Below are 22,743 nucleotides of genomic sequence, written 5' to 3' on the forward strand. Positions count from 1 at the left end.
TCCATAAAGTGCTCTGAACACCTTCTCCCTGTGCTCAGAGCCCGGCAGCGTGGGGGATGGGTTCTGCGGTCACTTCTGTCCCCATTTCTCAGATGCCAGAGCGCAGACTCCGTACAGCCCTCAGCCAGTGCCCAGGGCAGTCGCTCGAGGGCATCGGCTGATCTCCTCCCCCCGGAGCCGGGAATCCTGATTTCCAAGGCCGAGAAGGCAGTGGCCTGGTCTGAGCCGAGGGCAGCCCAGCTCAGAGGGAGGAGACCCTGCCCCAGAAATAGGCCAGCCCTTGTTCTGCGGAACTTGGCCATTCTGCCTTGCATTATGTAACCTCAGTGGCCACACTGTTCCCTTTGTTGGGTCCCTCCGTGTGACCGATTTTCTGTCAATCTCCTTAGCTAATGAGCCCCTTCGAGCGAGAATGGGTGGGTCACGGCCCAGCCTCACTCCCAGCAGAGCAGCACAGCCGCTTTCCAGAGCGTGGCCTTTCCCAGAACACCCCTTTTGTGTGGGAGAGAATCGCTCCTGCTCGTTCGGAATAATAAAGCTGCTCGTGCTTCCTGCAGTTGTCGCTGCATTTTACTGACCCCTCCCACTTTGGGGGCCGATGTCCATCTTCCCTGGCCTTCCTCTTGTGCTCGGTGCCCCCCACAGCCGGGCAGAGACTGGCATAGGGGCAGATGGAGGCAAACACTTGACCCCTGCCTTTCGGGAATGTTTTGGGGACACACACACGCGTGCACGAGCACACGTTGGAGGATGTTGCGGGAGACCCTGGTGCAGAGGGAGGAAAGCATGGAATCCGCAGGCCGGAGGAGGGGCCAGGGAACAGGCAGACATTCTGGAAAATGACGGGGCCGCAACAGCTGACATAGGAGGTGAGAGGACAGGGGAGGAGATGCCAGGGAGCCCGGGGGTCATCCCTGGGAACATCCTGCTCAGGGCGGGGACACCTGTCGGCTCTCTCCAGCATCCACGACTGTCTCCCCCCGGGGCCTGCACCCAGGCATGGGTCTCGTGGATACCATGTGCCATGATGGGGCTGGAGCGCCTGTGCTAAACGTGCTTTTGTCTTCGGAGCCCGTGCTTCTCGTGGGTCTGGCTGTTCCTACGGCAGAGTGAAGGAAGTCTCCGTGCTGCCGTGGGCCTCTAGAGAGGCCCCCTGGAGCCATGCGGCAGCTCAGGCGAGAGCAGACGTGTCCAGGGAAGAAAGAGAAGCCACTGACCCGTGGCTGGCTGCCCCTGAGGTGAGCCTGGGGCTGAGTGACTGGCAGAGGCGGGAGCCGGGACTGGTGAGACGAGCCATCTGGTCCCGAACCGGAAAATGACTACTTTTGGCAAAACTGGAGTCAGGTGAGATAGAGTTTGTGTCCTGACTGCAGTTCAGGGCAGCAGGCCAGTAACAAACTCTCTGAGCCTCAGTTGCCACATTAGTAAACTGGAGAGAGCCCAGCTGTGACCTGAGAGCCACGGTCTGAGCGTGACGGGTAGGCTGCCTGGAGGAGGTGTCGGCAGCACAGGCTCGGTGTCACGGCTGAGGGAGCGGGTCTGCAGGTGGGGGGCTCCAGAACGTTGCGCATGGGGTTCGAAGGCCGCCAGAGAGGGAAATGATCTACCAGTTGGGGGAAATGAGGGAGGAAACCTTGTTTTAGATGAAGAAAGTTTTAAAGTTTTAAGTACTCGGGGCACCCAGGTGGCCCAGGCGGTGGGCATCGGGCCTCTGCTTGCAGCTCAGGTCATGATCCTAGGGTCCTGGGATCGAGCCCCGCATCGGGCTCCCTGCTCAGCGGGGAGCCTGCTTCTCCCTCTCCCTCTGCCGGTCCCCCTGCTTGTGCTCTATCAAGTAAATAAAAAATAAAATCTTCAGAAAAAAAATTTCAAGTACTCTTGGCATATTAAAGATGAAAACGGAGATGTGGCTGTACTCTCCGCTTTAGCCGAGTATTTTAGAGCCTCAGAATAATTCCGCAAATTCTCAGCCCCGCGGTGTTCTGTACATTCCCTGACTGACTGGACCCAGTCCCGCCTCGCCTTCCTAAGCTCTCCGTTCCCCGGGTCACCACCAGATCCCTGGGTCTTCTCTGACCTCTTCTCTGGACGTTCCCTCGGTCACCTGGCCTTGACCAAGGCGGCCCCCCAAGGACATGGTTTCCCTTATTTCTGCTTAGACCTGGGACCTTGGGTGGGGACTTGGGCTCGAGTGCTTTCTCTTGGGTCTCTCCACTGCCCTTTCCAGAAGAGCATCCTGTTCCCTCCTGCAAAAGACAGGAATCTTTGATGTTCCCCCTGTCCAGACACCCTGCCCCGCGCCCCTGCTGCCCAGCCCGGGAGTCTGCACCCTGGTCTACCTTCCTGTGCGTCTTGCTCACTCCCCCTCGGCCTCGCACTTGCACGGGTCAGCCTGCACCTCGTCCTCAACGGAGGCTGTTGCCCTGTCAAAACCACAGAGGCCGTCATCCCACCACACATTTCTAGCAAGCTCCTTTCTACTCGGTGAGACACCTCCAGGGCCCCAGCTCCCCGCCCCCGCAGGGGACAGCTTTTCTTCTGTGGCCGAGTAACCGCAGCTCTTAAAGGTCTTCTAGCCGCCCAGCTCTGCCCCTCCCACCCTGGCCCTGTTCTCCTTCCCTCTGCCACAGCGGCGTGTCCCTCCGCACGCGCCCTGGGCCACATCCTCCAACCTCCCCAGATTCTCAGCCGCTTTAATAGTTTTGCCTTTTTTCTACATCTTCTCTGTCTCTCGGGATCGTTGTCATCAGGATACTGACATCCACCATTGTCTTGCTCTTAATCCCCTTGATACTGTTCCAGTATAACGAATGCGTGCACGGGATGGGAAAAATCCTAGGAATCACCCTCAGTTCTTTGTCTTCCTACATCCAGTCCGTTTGCAGGACCAGCTGGTTCTCCCTCCAAGGGGCAGCTCTGTCGGCACCGTCTTTGCTGTCACCCTGGTCCACGTCACCATTTTCTCTCGAATGAACCACCAAGAGAGTTTCCTAACTGATCTGCGTTTCTTCTTGGTTCCCTAAAATTCAGTCTCCATACGGCGAGCTTTACAGAACCCAAGTCAGCACCATTCCGTGGCTTAAAATAAAACTTCTACAGTTTCCCGCTGCACTTGGAGTATCAGAATCTAGATTCCTTCCCATGGCCTATGAGCCGGCCTCTGCCTCGTCTTAGGGGCCTTCCTTTTCCTTCTTTAGGAAAGTAAAATCCTTCCCTGTCTGCAAGCGTCACCACGCTGCTCGGCCTAGAATGCTCTCGTCCCCACCCTTCAGATGTTTTCCTCCTTTTGCACCTCGTTCTGCCCAAGAGGCCTTCCCCAGCATCCTCTGTCCCAAGCCTTCCTGTTTTCCCTCTGATCTACTCCCTATTCATTTTGGTTTGGCCAAACTCCCCCTGATTTGTAATGACACGTTTGTGTGTCTACTTGTTGACTTTCTCTTTCGCTCGCTTTATAACCCGGGAGGGCTGTGATTATGTTTCCCGTGACTAGCGGAGCGCCCGGGCCGAAGGAGTGGGATGGTGAGCCAGGAGGGCAGAGAAGTTGTGTTTGGGGGCGCTCACAAAGGGGCGACCGGCTGCTCCCCAGATGGAATCATCTGCTTTATCTAAGTCCGTGGAGCATAAAAGTGGTTTTTCACATGTGCAGGATCCAGCGGTTCTGAGTTCAGATATAGGTGGATCCCAGCTGTTGTGCTGAACTCTGGTGGGAAGCCCGTCCCTGTCACCCCTCCATGTCCAGCGTCCAATGTTGCTTTAAAAAAAAAAAAAAAAGTTCACGTAAAATAAGCCTCAGCATAGTGTGGTGCAGGGAACACTGGTGTGGGACTCCCGACCCAGCTTGGGTCTCTGGGTCTTACATTGCTTTGGTTACACAAAGGCTTTGTATCTCTGTGTCCTCATTTGTAAAATAAGGGAGTTTTGATTAGAAGAGAGAAAAGTCCCTTCCAAGTTGTATGCTTTTGGCTCCGGGATGAACAGTGGCTTAAGCAATCAAGACATTTAATGATCTCTTGAACTTGAACGTGGAGCCATGATGGTTCTAGAGTTGGTGCAGGGTTCAGAAAGGTGGTCAACGACCCGGGCCCTTTCCTTCCTTCTGCTTGGCTGTTGCTTTGTCTCCAGGCCAGCCCCTCATGGTCACGAGATGGTTGCCGCAGCTCTGGGCATCCGGGCCTCCCACAGGAGCATCAAAAGCAGAAGGGGATGGGTTGGGAGAAGAGCCCTCCCCATGGGTTCTCTCTCATTTTATCAAGAAGGAAAATCTTTCCTGGAAGTACCCTAGCACGCTTCCTTTCGTCTCATTGGCCGGAACCACCACCTGTATCCACACCAGAGAACTTGCTTATGCCAAATATGGTTCGCCCGGCCCCGCACTGGCCGGTGTTCAAGTGCACACAATTAAATACAGCTGAATCCTGTGAATGACAGAAGAGAAAGGGCAGGCTGTTTAGGAAGTGGCCTCCTAGATTGGATTCCTGTGACTCTGAGTGCCTTAGGGAGGCTGCCTGGGCCTCCCGCGGGCACTGACGCGTTCTCCGACGGAGTGATGGGCGGCAGGAACTTTTTTTTTTTAAAGGAATGGCTGTGAGTTCCCGAATGAGGGGGGAAGCAGAAAGGATTTAGAAATAGATGGATTTAGCGGCCGAGGGAAATTTAGCGAGCAGTGGAGCCCGGCGGGCCGTTCGTAGTAAAGGCCCCACGACCGTGCTGCCCGTTGTGGAGAGCGGCCCGCACAGGGGGAGAAAGGACCAGGGGCGGCTGTCACGAGGCAAGATCTCTGTGAGCTTCTGCAGCAAACTGGGCCCGTTCTCCTGCCAGTCCAGGCCCGTGGCCTTAGGTGTTCCTATTAAGTACTCTTCTTTTAAAGCCGTTGGGTAACAAATCAGATAACAAATAAGGAATGCATTCATAATGGCCGTATCATTAAGAACCTACCAGATACGCGCCAGGTCCTGGGGTACCAGTGCCAAAGGGACAAAGTGCCCAGTCCTTGAGTTTGACATTCTAGCGGAGGGGAAACCACCGGCATAGATAAATAAGCTCTGTGCCAGGTGTGTGTCTGGGGCCAGAGAGAGGGAGTGGCCACCTCAGCCTCGGAGGTGATCCGGAAATGCGGTGACCCTTGAAACGAACAGGTGTTTATCCCGAGTGGAGAGCGGCGGGAGCCCACGGGGAGCCCCAGCAGGCCCTGGCAGGGTGGGGCTGGGGCCTCGGGGTGCTGTGGGCTGGGCCAAGTCCGGGCTTTCTACCTCAGGCTCGGGAAACTGGACACTGGAGAGGCAGGTGTTCAGGTAACATGTATCAAATTATTTCCCCGGTACATGACATTGAATACATATTATGATAGCTTTGCTATAAACCGTATATGGACTAGTTTATGGCAAAACGTCTAAAGTGTGTGTTGATTTCTCGCAATTTTAAAAAAGATTCCAAGTTTTAAAACTACTAGAGTTATTTAATATTTGCTACAGTATTTTCCCGTTTTTATCGGCTTCACTGCTAGCAGAGAGGGGGACGTTGCCTTGTTCTCCGGCAGTTTCCAGAGCTGACTGTTGGCACAGTCGGAGACAGACCTCTCTGTGTGCGTGGGAGGCCGGGATTCTTCCCCGGGGCGGCCCGGTAGTGCTGCTGGGCCCCTGGGGGCTCCGATGCTCACCTCCTCAGGCTTTTGTTCAAGTCTCACCAGATCGGTGAAACCTCCTTTGACTGACTCCTTGAAAATTCCAGCCCCTGCCAGTCCTGGTCTTCCTTACTCTGCTTTTTCTTTTTTCATTCTACCCCTCTCCTGCTAGCGCGCTGTATAATTTACTAGCAGGTTTGTTGTTTGGGATCACGGTCTCCCCCTACTAGAATGTAAGTGCTTTCTAAGCAGGGATCTTGTGTGTTCTGTTCGCTGGTGCTGCTCAGCACCTAGAACAGCGCCTTACAGAAGCCCTAGACCCACGGCTCTGGATGTGGGTCGTTAGAAAGCGCCCCCGAAGACTTCTCCCCTTGTTCTCACTGACCAGGATCCGTCACTCAGCAGAGCTGAGCTAGGAGGTCAAGGATGAAGCTCTGAGCTTGTTAGAGTGAGGTTGTTCATACCTATTTGCAGGTCTTCATGTTGGGGGCAAAACGCTGCTACCCTCTGAGGGCGGCCCTAAAGGTTGCTGGGATGAGGACCATGGAACAAAGCAGAGGTGGGGTCTCGGGCTCTGGCAACACTTTTGTACACGGACGATAACGGGTGCCGTTCTTTTGAGCAGATATAAGAGTCTGGTCACCGGGACTCGAGCAAGAAGAGTCATCGCTGTCCTCTGGGTCCTCGCCTTTGGCATCGGGCTGACCCCGTTCCTGGGGTGGAACAGCAAGGCCACCGCCGCCAACTGCACGGAGCCCTGGGACGGAGCCGCAAACGCAAGCTGTTGCCTCGTGAGGTGTCTGTTTGAGAATGTGGTCCCCATGAGCTACATGGTGTACTTCAACTTCTTCGGGTGCGTCCTGCCCCCGCTGCTCATTATGCTGGTCATCTACATCAGGATCTTCCTGGAGGCTTGCAGGCAGCTGCAGCGCACGGAGCTGATGGACCACTCCCGGACCGTCATCCAGCGGGAGATCCACGCCGCCAAGTCCCTGGCCATGATCGTTGGGATCTTCGCTCTCTGCTGGCTGCCAGTACATGCCATCAACTGTGTCACCTTCTTTCAGCCAGCCAAGTCTAAGGCTAAGCCCAAGTGGGTAATGAACACGGCCATTCTCCTGTCACATGCCAACTCGGTGGTCAATCCCGTTGTCTATGCCTATCGGAACCGAGACTTCCGCTACACGTTTCACAAAATCATCTCCAGGTACGTTCTCTGCCAGACGGATGTCCTCAAGAGCGGGAATGGGCAGGCAGGGGCACAGCCTGCCCTTGATGTGGGCCTATGACCTAGGGCCCGGCCTCTTCAAGAAGGCACACGTTCTCAATAAACAAAGGGATGGGACCTGACTGGCTGATTCCTGTTTTTAAAGACAGCGACACTGTGTATGTGCACGGGCCACCTCTCTTTCGAGTGACCACATACCTAGCTAATATGCACATGTTATTAGTTGGCTGCAAAGGTTCACAAATGTATTTCTGGTTCGTTCTGGCTGCTGTGTGGATGATGCCAATGGCCTGGATTGTAAAAGAATTTCATTTTTAAGAGTCTGCCTCTTTTCATGGTAGAACATGAAACTATTTTACTGTAAAACACTGTGAACTATTATAATACAAAATTTTTTTTTAATGTAGACGCAGTGAAAGAATAAGGGTTGAACATACTAAAAATAGATACTTGTTCCTAGGAGGGTGACCAGGAAAATTAAAAGTGTAATTCTTCAGTTAACAGACTTCTATATTTATTTGGGGAAATGCTACTCTTGTAAATTCGTAAGTGGACTGTCAGTCTTTGGGAACATTCTTCTCCAGGTACTGCAAACGACCCTGGAGGAAGAACTGGGGTCATGCGATCCCTCCCCTCCCAGACGGCACCTGCCCCTTCTGCCCTTAGGTAGTCACGCGTATCCCCACCAGGCTGCGGTCTGGCCACGTCCCTGGAGCCCAAGTGTGAAAATGTGAATAAGTAAAAATCATACATCCGTGTACACCTATTACGTGAGATAAAAATAAAACTTCACAACAAGCTTAGCGTGCTGCACCCACATCCTTTCCTTTATTGTGAAGACTGCTTAAAAGGAGAAGTTCATACCCAGCTCAAGTTTCCCAAGGAGTCGAGTCTTGACAGGTTTTATCTGCAGCAACAAAGGGCTCTGCCCCCCACCCCACGGTGCCACCAGCGCCTTTTTCCTGCCGTGTGCCCGCCGGGCGCCGCATGTCTCTGGGGCCGGGTGTTTCCCGGGCTGTAAGATGTTTCTTCTGTTTGTTCGCGGCTGCATTTCCTTCTGCAGTAAACCCGGGAGGAGGAGGACACTGCAGATTTATGAGCCCCCGCGGAGCCAGAGTGTTCGTGGCCCTCCAGGCTCCTACTCCGGCTGGGAACAGCTTTACTAAGTCTCCTGGCTGCACGCGGTCTCATTTTCACGGTCACCGTCACAGCTCCTTCACCCTGTCCGGGTCCGACCGAGTCCCATCTCTCTCCCTCCTAAAAACACGTCTCTTGGTAGCTCTCGGGCATTTTTCCTCTGGAGACTGGAAACCCCTAGTAGTTTCTGGGCTTCCTTCAGGGCGGGACGTTTAGCCCCTTTCTTCCTTCGGCCTGGCGCAGGGCTCTGCGGTGCGGGCAGAGCAAACCACTCCTTCCCTTGCCGACGGCACCGCTGTCTAACGCTACAGCCGGTGGGCGCTCCGGCCCCGGCTCTGCGGACTGGCTGCAGCTCGAGGAAACGAGCGCCGCCGAGGCTTCTGGTGCGGCTGCTCTTCTCCACGTGTCTGCTCTGCTCCACTCTGCTTTGCTGCAGACAAACTTCCGGGTCCCGGGAAAGGGAGGAACGCCCATCTAAACTCCATCCGACCACTGTCGTCTACTATTCTAGCCTCTTAAAAATTACTAATACTTCAGGGACTTAAGAATCTAACTGGGCGCCCGGGTTGCTCAGACGGTGAAGCGTCTGCCTTCAGCTCAGGTCATAATCCCGGGGTCCTGGGATCGAGTCCCGAGTTGGGCTGCCTGCTCAGTGGGGTGCCGGCTTCTCCCTCTGCCTGCACCCCCCAGCTTGTGCTGTCTCTTTCAAATAAATTTTTAAAAAAATCTTAAAACATCTAACTGCAGATAGGACATGGTATTCGGCTTTGTTTGGGTCAGAGGCTTGCTTCAGCTAGGAAACTGACCCACGAGGCTCAGATTTTTCAGGAGAAATTGTAGAGCTTCAAAGCACACGCACATCCTGGCTGGCACCTCATAGTCTCTTGGCCGTGAGGGAACAGAGGCAGTGACAAGAAGTCTGCAGATCTATTTCACCTCTCTTCCGTGCGAAGCTTGGTAGGTTAAATGTGTTTCTGGGTGGGACTCCTGTTTGAAAGATAAGCATGTCTACAAGATAACAGCATTTATACCTTCTGTGCTGCTTGTTTCTTCTTCACGAATAATATGTCAGTCAGTTGCTTGTCAGAGACCTTTAGCTGTCGACAGGTTCCCATCACCTGACTAAGGTAAACCGCCAGGAGATGCTTGCACTGGAACACAAGACACAAACCTGTTAGACACGGGCAGGGCTGACGCTGACCAGGACCGCTCGCCGCTCTTACTGGGGAGGGAGTGGGGCCCACACGTTACAGACTCACTGCCTAAAAAGTGCAGCTGAGGATGACACGGTGTGTTCCTTCTAGAAATCTGAGGGGATAAAGGAAGTCTTACTTTGCCCTTTGTTTTGGGACTGGCACAGGGTTTATAACCCACAGTGAGAACCAAGACAGGCCCCTCATTTTCATCTTCCGCCCTGCTGTCTTCTTCCAGCCTTCAGAACGCCCTTCACGGCGATGCCAAACATTCCCTGACCTGCTGCGTCGCTCAGTGCTTCTCGCAGACGAGCTCATTGAAATCTGTCCGCCAGCCCACGAGGACAGGCCTCAGCCCCGTTCTACCTGCGCGCCCAGTCTGTGGTCTGCTCCCTTCACTGCGTGCTGTCCTGCGGGGGACGTGCTGGTGGGTGGTGGAACCCTCCCCTGTAGCAGCCTGGACCTTCTGTCATAGAACACGCTCAGCTTTAGATACCGAAGGGGCCCGAAGTTTGATCCTGTCCCTTCACGGGCAGAGCACACCTGGGACACACCAGCTGTGAAGATGGTCTTTTAATCAGGAGATGCGCAACCAGCCGCCCCCGTTCCCAGGATGTTTACCAGCTTAACAGTGAGACAGAAAGGGGAAGCGTGGAGCAGGTACTGTAATTTTCCCTGGCAGGTCTTACAAAATAGCTACCTGCTCTCGGGTGGGTAGTGCTTTCTCCTCGGAAATAAGGAGTTACGGGAGTATGTCTTGCTCCTGCTTGATGTTCTGGGCGCCTGTGAAGTGGGCGAAAGTCTCCACGTGCTCTCCTGCCTCGCGTGCGAGGCCGGCGTGGCGAACCGCCAGGCCGTGCGACAAGCAGTGGGAAGGAACACCTCATAGCTGTAGCAGGGGACACGCAGACTCGCCAACGACCAGTTTAGCTCCTATTTTTATTGGGCTAATTCCCCAGAGCCAGCTTTTGAGATTACCTTGTTGCCCTCCCCAAAGCTTCATCTGTGACCTTTTAAATAAAAAATTGGGTAATGGATATAGATCTAAAAATGACCCTGCATTGGGGGGGGCGGTAATCCCAAAAGAGATGACTATCTGCAAGCAAGGACAGTCAACCATTTGTTTCGATACATGGTAAAAATTCCTGGGGTGCCTGGGTGGCTCAGTGGGTTGAGGCCTCTGCTTTCGGCTCGGGTCGTGATTCCGGAGTCCTGCGATCGGGCCCCGCATTGGGCTCTCTGCTCACCGGGGAGCCTGCTTCCTCCTCTCACTCTGCCTGTCTCTCTGCCTACTTGTGATCTTTGTCTGTCAAATAAATAAAAATAAAATCTTTAAAAAAAAAAAATTCCTGTTTGGGGGGTACCTGGGTGGCTCAGTGGGTTGAGCGTCTGCCTTCGGCTCAGGTCATGATCTTGGGGTCCTGGGATCGAGCCCCACATCGGGCTCTCTGCTCAGCGGGGAGCCTGCTTCCCCCTCTGCCCTTCAACCTGGCATGTGCGTGCGCACGCGCTCTCTCTCTCCAATAAGTAAATAAAATCTTAAATAAAAAAAATTCCTCTTTTGTACAACTCTTAAGCTACATGGTAAGGGCCAAGAATTTGCTTATCTGCCCAGAGAGGGAAGAGCCTTCCCCTCCTCACCAGCAGGCTGTCACTCTTCCGAAGCACTGAGAAGGCAAAGGCAGGACACGAGCAGTAATGACAAGAAGCCAGACACGTGTATGTTTTACCAGAGCTTCCAAGTACCTAGAAGGAAAAGGACAGATGAAATCAGACTCGGAGAGGTGTGCTGGGCAACGGCTCCCTTCCCTTAAGTGTATCCATCTGAGGACTCCGGGTTGCCCTGCAAATCGCGCTGGGAACTGCAGTAACGTCTGACTCAAAAGGGGAGACCCCACTTTCCTGTGTGCAGACTCGGGGCTCTGCTGTATGAAGATACAGCAAAACTGGAGTTTCAGACCAGCTAAACCTCCTGTACAAACGGCCTTAGTCCTCTCCCTAGCGGTTTAGAGAGCCCGCTCCATGGGCTGCCTGGAGAGAGGCGGAGGGACCGGTCCCCTCCGAACACTTTGCTGTTTCTTCACCTTTCGTATCTCACGGTAGGTGCGAGTGTTTCTAAAGCTTCCGCCACACACCCAAACCAAGTGTGAAAACCGGTAAGCAGTGCGGCAGGAAGACGGGTGTTCAGAAGGAAAGGGCTCTTACAAGACATTTGAGAGCAGGGAGAACAAAGCAAAGAAACTTGCAAAAGGGATGACTCAGCGGCCAGGGTGGAGGTCTCCAAACGAGGCAAGCCTGGAACTGCCTATTCACCCGGCAGGATGGCAGGAGGATGCAGATACTTGAGGGGCTGGTAAGAGGCCTAGTCCAGGAACAGACTACCTTGTTGGTAGTCGGGGGACAGAAGGCAGACAGGCATACAGGGAAATTATGATGTGTCTGTGGCATGAATGGACAAACCTTCTGGAGAAATCGCTCGTGGACATCTCTCCACCTCCAAGCAGCCCAAACCAAAAATGTCCGGGGCCTGAAGTGTAAAATCAGTATCCAAGGAAGTAGAAACATCCTGAGGAGTATTTTACCATGACCTGCCACTTAGGAATTTGCCCCACGGCTTTCGAATTAGTTTTAGGCTCTGAGATGGGGAGATTGAAATGAAAAGGCCAGGACTCCAAAAAAAAAAAAAAGCCAGCACTACTGAAAATCTCCCCTCTTCCTCCCCAGCAAAGAAAAAAAGCCGCTGGGAAGGCCACGAGAGAAGACCAGAGTTCCAGCGTTGTGTTTGTCAAAGTGACGACAGTCTGAAAGCGGACTGTTTTCCACTTCCTCCTGGGAAAAACCCAATATCCAGCAGTGATGTGAACAATTCTTGGGTCTCCGAACCATTACCAATGGATAAAATGTCAGATTCCTTCCTTTCCTCTACCTCTTCTCTCTAGGTGTAAATTTAAGCAGGCATAAGCCTCTGGAATTCTATAATGACTTGAATCGTTCTCTGGCTTCTTGCGGGTCTCCAATCCTTCAGAATACTCTGGACTGTGCCGAACCGATGCCAGGCGACTTAGGGAGGGGGAGAGAGTCTACAGACGCTCCCTTGCCTGATCCTGTCAGGGGCTGGCTAAGACTAAAAGTACAATGTTCAACTGCCTGAGGCAGTAAACACTGTCCAGAGATAGTAAACTGTGAATTTGCTTCTTCCTTATCTAGCCATCGGATGACTAACGAACCCAGTAATCAGCCAAAAATCTGAGTTAGAAATGATTACAACTGGAAATTGACCTCAGGGATCATCTAACTCGGTGTCTTCAGCCTTCAATGGAAAAATGACCTCCCCTCCCAGAACTGCCCCCACTTCTCCCACTCACAGTCTGCAAGGTTTATCCCCAGAAGGAGAAGGCTTTTAAAAAAGAAACATCTGGGTAATAGGAAACGGAGGCCGTGAGTAGACTCGTAGGAGCCTCCCTTGGGGGAAGTCGGCTGTGGTTCCGGCGGCTTCTAAGGAGTAAGACCCACCTGGACGGTCGTCCGCTCGCAAGCACGGTCTGTTTTACGGCTGCTGCCGGCCTCTCAGGAGCCGTCACAGTGCTCAGCTGTATGATCTGTTGCGCCCTGTGCTCGGTGCCTCTGAGAGATCATACATTGCTGCCCTATTAAATACCGGCTGGCTGTGTGACCCGCTTTAGCCAGGAAAATGGGCGTAGCCACGCGGAAACGACAGACTGGCACTGACCACATCCTCTTCCTCTCTGCTGTGAGACCCACAATACTCCCGAGAAGGGCTGCTGCACCGACGCAGATCCCTGAGTGAAGACGTTCTGGAGTGGATGACAGTCAACTCGGAACTGATGGGAAGCATGACTGAGACATACAGCTTTGTTTCTGGAAGCCTTTGGCATGTGGGAGTCATGGTTGCCCCCTCCTGACTTAGCCTCTCCTGACTGATGCATCCCTCTCTCTAGGTGACCCCAGAAAGTCTAGAGACAAGCAACTCAGGTGACAACAGCACAGTGACGACTTTGGAATAATTACTGCTGTATCTGGAAGACATAACAGTCCCATAGTGTGACCTATGGGAAGATGACCGGGGGGGAGTCAGACAGTGTCTGACTCAACTTTTATCATCTCAGAGAACCTCCTACTTAAGCCAAATTCGGACTATCTTAGTGTACGATGAGACCATTAAGATTAATTTGAGAGTGTACATAAGAGTTCTACAGCCTCATTTAATTCAAAGTCCAAGCTGAAAGTCACAGTACTAGGAAGTTTGCGTTTTAATGATGAAGAAAGCAATGTAATAGAATACAGGACGGGAATGATGGAAGTTAAACAAGTGGCGATCTTGGGAGCAACAAAAAGTCAACAAGAATTGAAATATTTCAAACAAAACCTTTTAAGATTTTAACTAATGACTAGATCTTAGAACCGGAGGGCAGTTAGAAGTCTGTTTGCACAGGTCAAATGTTATGCTAATACTGGAACGAAGACCAAAAAAATCTGAAACTAAAAGATGTGGGAAAAACTCAAGGGCCCTTCTTGTTTCGGGTATTTTAGCTCCCTAGAAACGCCAAATAAAAACACTAAGAAGTAAAACGGAAACACCTCGTCAGGTACAGTATCATTTAATAGCTTTGACTATTAATCTGTTGAGTTCGCCCTGACAAAATTCTAACAGGTAGCTTCTTTTACGTAAATGCAGTGTTAACTCCGGCACTCAACATTAACTACCCCATTTTCCTTAATGAAGAAACGGATGAAGATTTTGCCAGATGGGTTAAGTTACGCTACAGTGTGAAACAGCCAGCTAATTCACTAAGCAAAGGCACCTATTTGCCCAAGGAGGCTTTGCCCCCTCTCTAGGAATTAATGGACATGGTCTCAGCTCTGAGAAGTTCATCATAAATAAACCAGAATCCAAATGCTGAAAAACTTCCTACTTCCTCGTTTTCAGCAAGACCAAGATGACATACTAGAGCTGATGGCTTCTTTACTCCTTCCAAGCCAGATACACACATACACAATTTTTTTAATACTTTATTTTCAAGTAATCTCTATACCCAACGTGGGCCTTGAACCTACAACCCTGAGATCAAGAGTCATGCCCTCTACCCACTGAGCCAGCCAGGTGCCCCCAGACTCAAAATTTTGGGAGAACACTGCCCGTATTTTTATTTCATTCACAAGATTCCCCTCCCTCAATCCCACGACACTTACCCTTGTCTCATATAACTAGGCTGGGGTGTAGGGGAGTGGGAATGGGTTGGGGTGTGGCCCACTGTTTATAGATAGGCAGTGTGGGACAGCAGTTACAAACCCCAGAGGCCAGATGTGAGTTTACTTTTTTGCATCTGTTTCCTGCAAGATAAATACCTACTTGGGCTTGGAGGGTTGGGGGGGGTTATCAACAACACATGGAAATCTGAGTCTCTCAGAGTCTGATAAGAGGCTATTACTTTACAGATCTACGCATATTAAATTCTAGAGGACAAAACTAAAGTCTGGGTAGACAACCTGCCTTGAGCATAGTCTGAAAGAACACTTCTGGTAGATGGAATGTGAGCATGCAAAAGGACCTCGTGCATTCTGGCTTTTACTTGTAGGCAAGAGGTAAGGAACAAGGTGGAAGTGTCAACACAGTTTTTGGGAGAAAAGTGCCTGTTACCAAACACAAGGAAGCAAAAATCAACTCCCTGCTATTAGACTTGAGAAAACAGCTTCTCCACGTTATTGCCGGTTCCATACACTGCTACCAGGTAGGGTTAAGAGGTCTTAGTTAGCTTATCTTCGTTACTAATACACTGATTTTCTGAAGTTGGGTCATTTGCTTTTCAATAGCCAGGATATACTGGGATTCCTGAAAACATTTGGTTGTCAGGGGTGTTTCCTTGTTGACCTGATCCCCACTTCTAGATTTCTACCTGGTAAACACGCCTCCCACTGGGTGATGAGATTAAGGTGACGGACTGTCGGTCCACGAGGTCCAAGGCCTGGACTGCCGAGGAGCCGAAGATGAACTTCAGCCTGGGAAACAGAGAGGTTTTCACGTTAGACGCCCACTCTCACAGTCACCATAGGAACTTAACCCAAGAGATCACCTTTGGCATTTTTTTTAAAAAACTCATTTTAATTTGGGAAAAAAAGAATACAGCAAAAACCCATGTAATGTTGGGCGCCTGGGTGGCTCAGTGGGTTAAGCCTCTGTCTTCGGCTCAGGTCATGATCCCAGAGTCCTGGGATTGAGCCCCGAATCGGGCTCTCTGCTCAGCAGGGAGCCTGCTTCCTCCTCTCTCTCTGCCTGCCTCTCTGCCTACTTGTGATCTCTGTCTGTCAAATAAATAAATAGAATCTTTAAAAAAAAAACAAAACAAACCCATGTAATGTTAACCCCCCTAGAATGTTAACACGTTTATGGAAAAAGCCGTTTACACATCATACTGCTTCCTGTTCTTCCCAATTAACTTTCACCCAAGGCGACTGCATGCACTGGTTTCCTTCCTGTTAATGTTTTTCTATTGTATTTGACAAAGTACACTGAATATGTATACACTGCACTGGCACATACATGCACCTGCGTGTGATCTTGTTTCCTAAGTTTTAGAACACAAAAAGATATATTGTAGGCTTTTTTTGGCAACTTGGTTTTTCCTATTCAGTGTGCTTTTGAAAATGATGCATGTTGACATACGTATTTTTTAATTTAATTTCTGAATAACATTCCACTGTGTGTACATATATTTTATTTTTTAAGTACGCTGATAGGCATTCCGTTTCTGTTCTACATTATAAACAATATTCAGTTATCCCTGTACATGTCCCTAATGCAATTAGGTGGGACTTTTTCCTGCTTGTATTAGACTTGCAGAGCCCTAGGATGTGTGCATTTTTCATCTTTTTTTAAAAAATATTTTATTTATTTATTTGACAGAGATCACAAATAGGCAGAGAGACAGAGAGAGAGAGAGGAGGAAGCAGGCTCCCTGCTGAGCAGAGAGCCTGATGCAGGGCTCAAACCCAGGACCCTGGGATCATGACCTGAGCGGAAAGCAGAGGCTTTAACCCACTGAGCCAGCCAGGCGCCCCCATTTTTCAGCTTTCATAGGTGTTGCCAATAGCTTTCTACAGTGGGAACCGCAGTCCCACCAGCACTTCATGAGTTCGAATTTCCCCACATCCTAACCAATACAAGTATTATCAGACTTTCATGTTGAGCACCTGATGGGTAGTCATTTGTACTTTTTGTATTATAATAAAGGCTATCCACCTTTAAATGACAGATCAGAAAAAATCCCTCCAAAATGTGGGAAAATTGTTATGATAGGTGAGAAAGATTGGGTACAAAATTAGGTATTCAGAAACTCTCAATCGTGTTTAAAGAAATTTTCTTAAAGATTATTTATGTGACAGAGAGACAGACAGCAAGAGAGGGAGAAGCAGGCCTCCCGCTGAGCAGGGAGCCCCCCACGGGGCTCGATCCCAGGACCCTGAGATTACGACCTGAGCCGAAGGCAGACACTTAAGGACTGAGCCACCCAGGCGCCCCATGTTAAAAATTTTTTTAAGAAAATCCATGATCTCAAAATAAAACATTTTAAAAAAAAAGGCAAACACAAACTGTAACAATGATTATCACTGGGTGGTATGATTGTTGATGCTTTTCATGTTTTCTTTATCTTCCAAGAACATTTTTTTTTTTTTTAGTATTTTATTTGAGAGAAAAAGCATGAGTGAGAGGCAGAGGGAGAAGCAGGCTCCCTGCTGAGGAGGGAGCCTAATGCAGGACTCAATCCCAGGATCCTGAGATCCTGACCCAAGCCGAAGGCAGATTTTTAACCGACTGAGCCAGCAGGTGCCCCAACCAAGAACATTTTTTTTTTTATGAGCAGGAGTTATTTTTATAAACTGGAAAATAAAATGGATGAGTTGAACTAAAATAGAAGTTAATGGTTTAAACAACTCATGTGATCTGACACAAAACATGAAGATAGAGCTACTATCTTCAAGATTAAAATGTTCAAATTCTTCAGTTTCCAACAATCTAGTCTCTTGATACAACAAACTAGTAGAATGGGAAGAATTTTAAATTTTTTCATTAAAACATGAAGATTATCTATGGGCAAAGAAAAATAAAATTTGGTCCTAACTTTATCAATTAATCACAGTTAACTTTAAAAATGAATCTAGTGGGGTGCCTGGGTGGCTCAGTGGGTTAAAGCCTCTGCTTTTGGCTCAGGTCATGATCCCAGGGTCCTGGGATTGAGCCCTGCATCGGGCTCTCTGCTTAGCGGGGAGCCTGCTTCCCCCTCTCTCTCTGCCTGCCTCTCTGCCTACTTGTGATCTCTCTCTGTCAAATAAATAAAAAAAAAATCTTTAAAAAAAAATGAATCTAGTAAGAATTTTTATACCTGTCTTTCTAACTTTATAATTTATGGTGAACACCCTTCCTGTGTATTTTTTTATTCACTCTTAATGGTTACAAAGAGTTCCACTGTAGAGATGAATTATCTTGCTTTTCTCCAAACTCTATGTTTAGATAATTAGGGTTTCTTAAATCTAATGTGAATCACTAGACTGTTTCCAGGTGGGTCTGTTTTCGTTTTTGCTACCAGAAGCAATACTGGATGAATATGCTCACTGTAAAATCTCGATGAACATGCATGAGCACTTCCTTGGGATACACTCTTATAAATGGAATTTGTGAACTGAAGAACATGTGCATGTTTTAAAGCTCCTATGACCTGTGGCCAGATTAGTTTGCAGTTGACACTTCTACCAGGAGGGTATCAATTACCCTTTTCTCCATGTTCTTGGCAACATCTGGGACATTCTTTTTTTTAAAAAAGATTTTATTTATTTGAGAGAATGAGAGAGAGAGAGTGAGAGAGTGCATCCGCAGGAGGGAGGGGCAGAGGGAGAAGCAGGCTCCCTGCTCAGCAGAGAGCCCAATGTAGGACTCCATCCCAGGAGACTGGGATCATGACCTGAGCCAAAGACAGACGCTTAACCCACTGAGCCACCCAGGCACCCCCATCTGGGACATTCTTACCAACATCTTTTTTGTGGTAGCCAGTGTTAAAGATGGGGAGTTGTGTCATTATTTTAATTTGTATATTTATGGTCACTAGGAAGATTTACCCTTTTCCCCAAAGCTTTTGCTAATTTACATTTTTATTATTTGCCTATTTTGTTTTAAAAGCAATTTATTTTCTAATAATAATCGCTATAAAAAAATTTAGTAGAGAAATGTTAAAACCTTTTGTAAACCTAAATTCTACCTCTTTTCTTTCCTCTAAAATCATCACTGGCATAGTGATCACTGGTGTATATCTTTCTAAACTATTAAATATTAAGTGTACATATGCATATACAATTAAATTCATTCCTAGGTAGCTTTCACTTTGTTGTTGTAGCTATATTTTTGAAATTTGTGTATGAGGGAAAATAATTTTTAATCTCTGCAATAAAAAACCTTTATTCTCTTGGTTTTTCAACATTTCTATCATCTACAAATAATGGTAACTGTCTTTCCTTACAGATAGGCACGCTTCTAATTTCTTTTTCATGTGTCAGTATAATAACTACAACTACTAGGACAATGTTTTGTTGTTGTTGTTTTTGTTTTTTAAGATTTTATTTATTTATTTGACAGAGATCACAAGTAGGCAGAGAGGCAGGCAGAAAGAGAGGAGAAAGCAGGCTCCCCGCGGAGCAGAGAGCCCGATGTGGGGCTCGATCCCAGGACCCCGGGATCACGACCTGAGCTGAAGGCAGAGGCTTTAACCCACTGAGCCACCCAGGCGCCCCTTTTTGTTGTTTTTTAAAGACTTATTTATTTATGAGAGAGAGTGCTTGCAAGCAGACTCCCCACCAAGTGGGGAGCCCAATGTGGGGCTCAATCCCAGGATCCCAGGATCATGATCCAATCTAAAATCAAGAGTCAGATGCTGGGCCAGGCACCCCTACTTCAACAATGTTAAAAAAAAGGGGCAAATAGGACAACACAAAAATACCTTGTATTGTCAAGAATGGTATTGGCTTTGGACAGATTTTTAACAATGTCAAGAAAACATTGTTCTTGGTTAGTAAGAGTACTTTTAAAAATAAAGAGTTGGTAGGGCGCCTGGGTGGCTCAGTGGGTTGAGCCTCTGCCTCCGGTTCGGGTTGGGATCTCAGGGTCCTGGGATCGAGCCCCGCATCGGGCTCTCTGCTCAGCGGGGAGCCTGCTTCCCCTTCTCTCTGCCTGCCTCTCTATCTACTTGTGATCTCTGTCAAGTAAATAAATAAAATCTTTAAAAAAAAAAGATTCTTAAAAATAAAGAGTTGGTGTTGAAAGGATCTGGCTTTTAAAACACATTAATGGTGGGTGCCTGGGTGGCTCAGTTGGTTGGGCATCTGCCTTTGGCTCAGGTCATGATCCCAGGGTCCCGGGACAGAGTCTCTCATCAGGCTCCTTGCTCATCAAGGAGCCTGCTTGTCCCCGTGCCTGACTCTCCCCCAACTTGTGCATGATCTCTCTGATAAATAAATAAAATCTTAAGAACAAAATAAAACACATTAATGGTTGGGGCATCTGGGTGGCTCAGTCGGTTAAGCATTTGACTCCTGATTTTGGCTCAGGTCATGATCTCAGGGCGGTGGGAGCCAGCCCTGTGTCAGACTCTGTACCCAGTAAGGAGTCCGCTTGGGATTCTCTTTCTCTTTCTCTCTCTCTCTGCCCCTCCCCCAGCTTTCTAAATAAGTAAATAAATAAATAAAAATCTTTTAAAAAAATAAAAAGAACATGTTAATGGTTAAAAAAAAACCCAATTACAACAGGATATATACTTACGATAATAGATGCTCGTCAGGAACTGTAAAACATGAATGGGAAGAAAGTTAATCATGTTAAACCAGTAGCTATAGATACAAAAATCATTAAAAGTCTATAACCAAAAAGATTTTTGTGTAAGATGGTGAATTAAGTCTACACATCTAATTTTACTCCTTCCAAATACCCCACTAAACAATAATAAAAGGATTTTTTTTTTTTAAAGCATAAACTCCCCAGGATGAAAGCAGGCAGAAACAGCTAAGATACACTGGAAAATAATTTACAAGACCCGAGGAAACTGAATCCTAAGCTAGCAATGGAGAGAGCCAAACAACAATAAGCTCATTTATGCTCCAAAATCTATTACCTTCTTTCCCCTAAAACCCTCAGAAATTGGTGACACCAGATAGCTTTGGAGGTGGAAATGAAGCTGGGGGCTGGGGGGTGTGGCTAAAATAACACAAACTTTTAAAGTAAGTTTAAGGAGATAGAAGGTAGTGATATAATGCTTTCAGATGTCTGAAGAAATATTATTTCCAACATACAATCCAATAGCTAGTCAAGCTATCATTTAAGGGTGAGGTTGGAAAAAATGTTTTAGACATGTAAAGCTTCAAAAAGTATACCTCATGTACTCTTCTTCAGGAAGGTACTAGAGAATGTGCTCTATAAAATAAGACAGTAAACCCAGAAAAAGAAAACTGTAGGTATACTAAACATACCGCTCAACACAGGCAAAGGGAATTCCTAGGATAATAAGGGTGAAGGAAGATCACAGGAAATTAGCTAGGAAGGCAGTCAGTCCGTATTAGAACAAGTCTAGGTTCGAGGAGAGATTTCCACAGGAGAATGAAACTCATACAGAACATCTCAGTCATCTGAACATATGCAATAGAGATTTATCATTTTTTTTAAAAGATTTTATCTATTTATTTGACACAGATAGAGAGATCACAAGTAGGTGAGGGGGTGGGGGGAGCAGGCTCCCTGCGGAGCAGAGAGCCCGATGCGGGCCAATCCCAGGATCCCGAGATCACGACCCGAGCCGAAGGCAGAGGCTTAACCCACTGAGCCACCAAGGCACCCCTGCAGTAGAGATTTAGAATACGGGTAAAGAATTTGAGATTGAATTAGGGATACATACACAGACGACTAAAAAAACGGGGCAGGGGTTGGAAGGAGAGGCATAGGGTGGCTGGATGATGGACACTAGGGAGGGTATATGCTATAGTGAGTGCTGTGAATTGCATTAAGACTGATGATTCACAGTCCTGTACCCCTGAAGCAAATAATACATTATATGTATATTTAAAAAAAAAAAAAACTAAAACACATACACAACCACAACAGTTGTAATTCTTGGGAAAACAAAAAGTTAGGCAGGAAAGGAAAAGTTACCATAGCTTCCCACGTGGCCCAGCTGTGATTTGCTATCACATCATCATATAAGCCTAAACTCAGAATCTCAATCTAAAAATATCATCACCGAAGGATAGGGATCAGGAATGGTGTATCACTATGTACAACAAATATTTTAAAATAACAGGAGACGGTTCTGCTGGAAATAAACACGAATCAATGGCAGTGGTCCCTCTGCCTGAGCCATGAGCTAAGAGTGTCCCTCCCAGTGTATGGATTAACCCATCCAGACAGAGCCCACTTTTGTCAACCACTGTTTCAGCTAACAAGACTGTTTTCTTCCCCATCCTTTTTGGGGATCTGAACATATTTGAATACGTGGCTGGCCTAATCTTTTAAACATACATATACGATGCTTGTGTCAGTATGGATTACTTTTCCCAATCCTTTAAACACGGGAACTCAAGATAAACCCTTTCAAAGTGCAGTCCTTTTAAAACAAAAGCCATCCGAGTGAAAAAGCGGCAGTTTTGAGGTCTGCACTGCTATTAAGTGGCCGTTTTCTTACAGTGATTGAGTATTTCTAACTGGTCGATGCGTTTTGATTAGAATTATCATCTAAAATCACCTGGGTGATTTTCGTAAGCAACAGTCACAGAGCATCCTCTGCTGGTCAGAGAAAAAAAAAACAGGTACTCTCACGATATCCCTATTTACTCCAGTCTTTGCGTATGCGTTTGCGTTTCGTGCTTCTGAAATATTTATCTGGCGCACACGGTGTACGCGAGGATTAATGTTAAAAGATTTTGAGGGGGGGAGAAAAAGACCGCAGGCAAGCTTAAAAATTCAAAACTTCGCCTCCCCTCCCGTCCCTTGAGCCCTCCTGGTCCGAGGCACCTTCTCACGGGTCTCGCGGCAGCGCCCAGCCCTTCTCTCCCTGGGGCCCCGCCCGCCTTCTGGGACCACTGCCTGCTCCCTACACAAATCTGGCTTTCCTTTCCTTTTTTTTTTTTTTTTTTTTTTTACGAATTGGGGTTTGGGAATAGAGCCACAGGGGAAAAACGGTCGGAGAAGCCGGGACGAAGAGAGCGGGGTCAGCGCCCCCAACCCGGAGCCCTGCAGGCCCAGCGAACTCCGCCCCTCGCCTCCCCGCCGGGCCTAGCCAGGTCCACCGCCCACAGCGCAGCAACGCACGCCCTCCTCCCCGTACTTCGCGCTTTGCCCTGCACCGCCGCGGCCATTTCGCTCAGGAGCTCCTCGACGACAGCGGGCAACGTGGCTCCCTGCAAGGCGACGGCCATGGCGTCCCAGGTACTTAGCCTCCCGGGAATGCCCAGCAGGTGCGAGGCTCCGACGGCTCTGGGGAGAATTCCCGCCGTCGGCCGGGGGCGGGGCGAGGCGC

The 22,743-nt window shown here is 48.8% G+C and overlaps 2 protein-coding genes across 3 annotated transcripts in view; one reads left to right on the plus strand and one right to left on the minus strand.

The window, feature by feature from the left end:
• ADORA2B (adenosine A2b receptor) overlaps window positions 1-10,489 on the plus strand; it is a 24,050-nt gene extending 13,561 nt beyond the window's left edge. Inside the window, exons 2-3 of one of the 2 annotated variants that reach the window (XM_080826479.1) lie at window positions 6,246-6,827; window positions 9,417-10,489. In XM_080826479.1, coding sequence (XP_080682605.1) covers window positions 6,246-6,827; window positions 9,417-9,741 — 907 coding nt within the window. In that variant the 3' untranslated portion in view covers window positions 9,742-10,489. Of the gene's footprint in view, window positions 1-6,245; window positions 7,665-9,416 lie in introns of those variants that run through there. The other variant, XM_080826480.1, reaches the window with a different exon arrangement.
• ZSWIM7 (zinc finger SWIM-type containing 7) lies at window positions 7,651-22,722 on the minus strand. Its single transcript, XM_080826481.1, has 5 exons — window positions 22,552-22,722; window positions 20,001-20,022; window positions 15,094-15,196; window positions 10,820-10,924; window positions 7,651-9,136 (listed from the first exon to the last, which is right to left on the minus strand). Exons 1-5 carry the CDS (start codon window positions 22,640-22,642, stop codon window positions 9,011-9,013), a joined length of 447 nt encoding a protein of 148 aa, XP_080682607.1. The 5' UTR covers window positions 22,643-22,722; the 3' UTR covers window positions 7,651-9,010.
• Between the last annotated feature and the right edge of the window lie 21 nt (window positions 22,723-22,743).

The sequence above is a fragment of the Martes martes genome, assembly GCF_963455335.1.
Source record: "Martes martes genome assembly, chromosome: 16".
Lineage (NCBI taxonomy): Eukaryota > Metazoa > Chordata > Mammalia > Carnivora > Mustelidae > Martes > Martes martes.

What these genes read in the sequence shown, in the direction of transcription:
- ZSWIM7 (XM_080826481.1), bottom strand. Translation starts at nt 22,642, where the DNA reads ATGGCCGTCGCCTTGCAGGGAGCCACGTTGCCCGCTGTCGTCGAGGAG. An exon ending in CCTGACGAGCATCTATTATC is followed by an intron (nt 15,197 to 20,000) that starts GTAAGTATATAT and finishes TCTGTTTCCCAG; the next exon opens with GCTGAAGTTCATCTTCGGCT. An exon ending in GTGGGAGGCGTGTTTACCAG is followed by an intron (nt 10,925 to 15,093) that starts GTAGAAATCTAG and finishes TTTTCCTTCTAG; the next exon opens with GTACTTGGAAGCTCTGGTAA.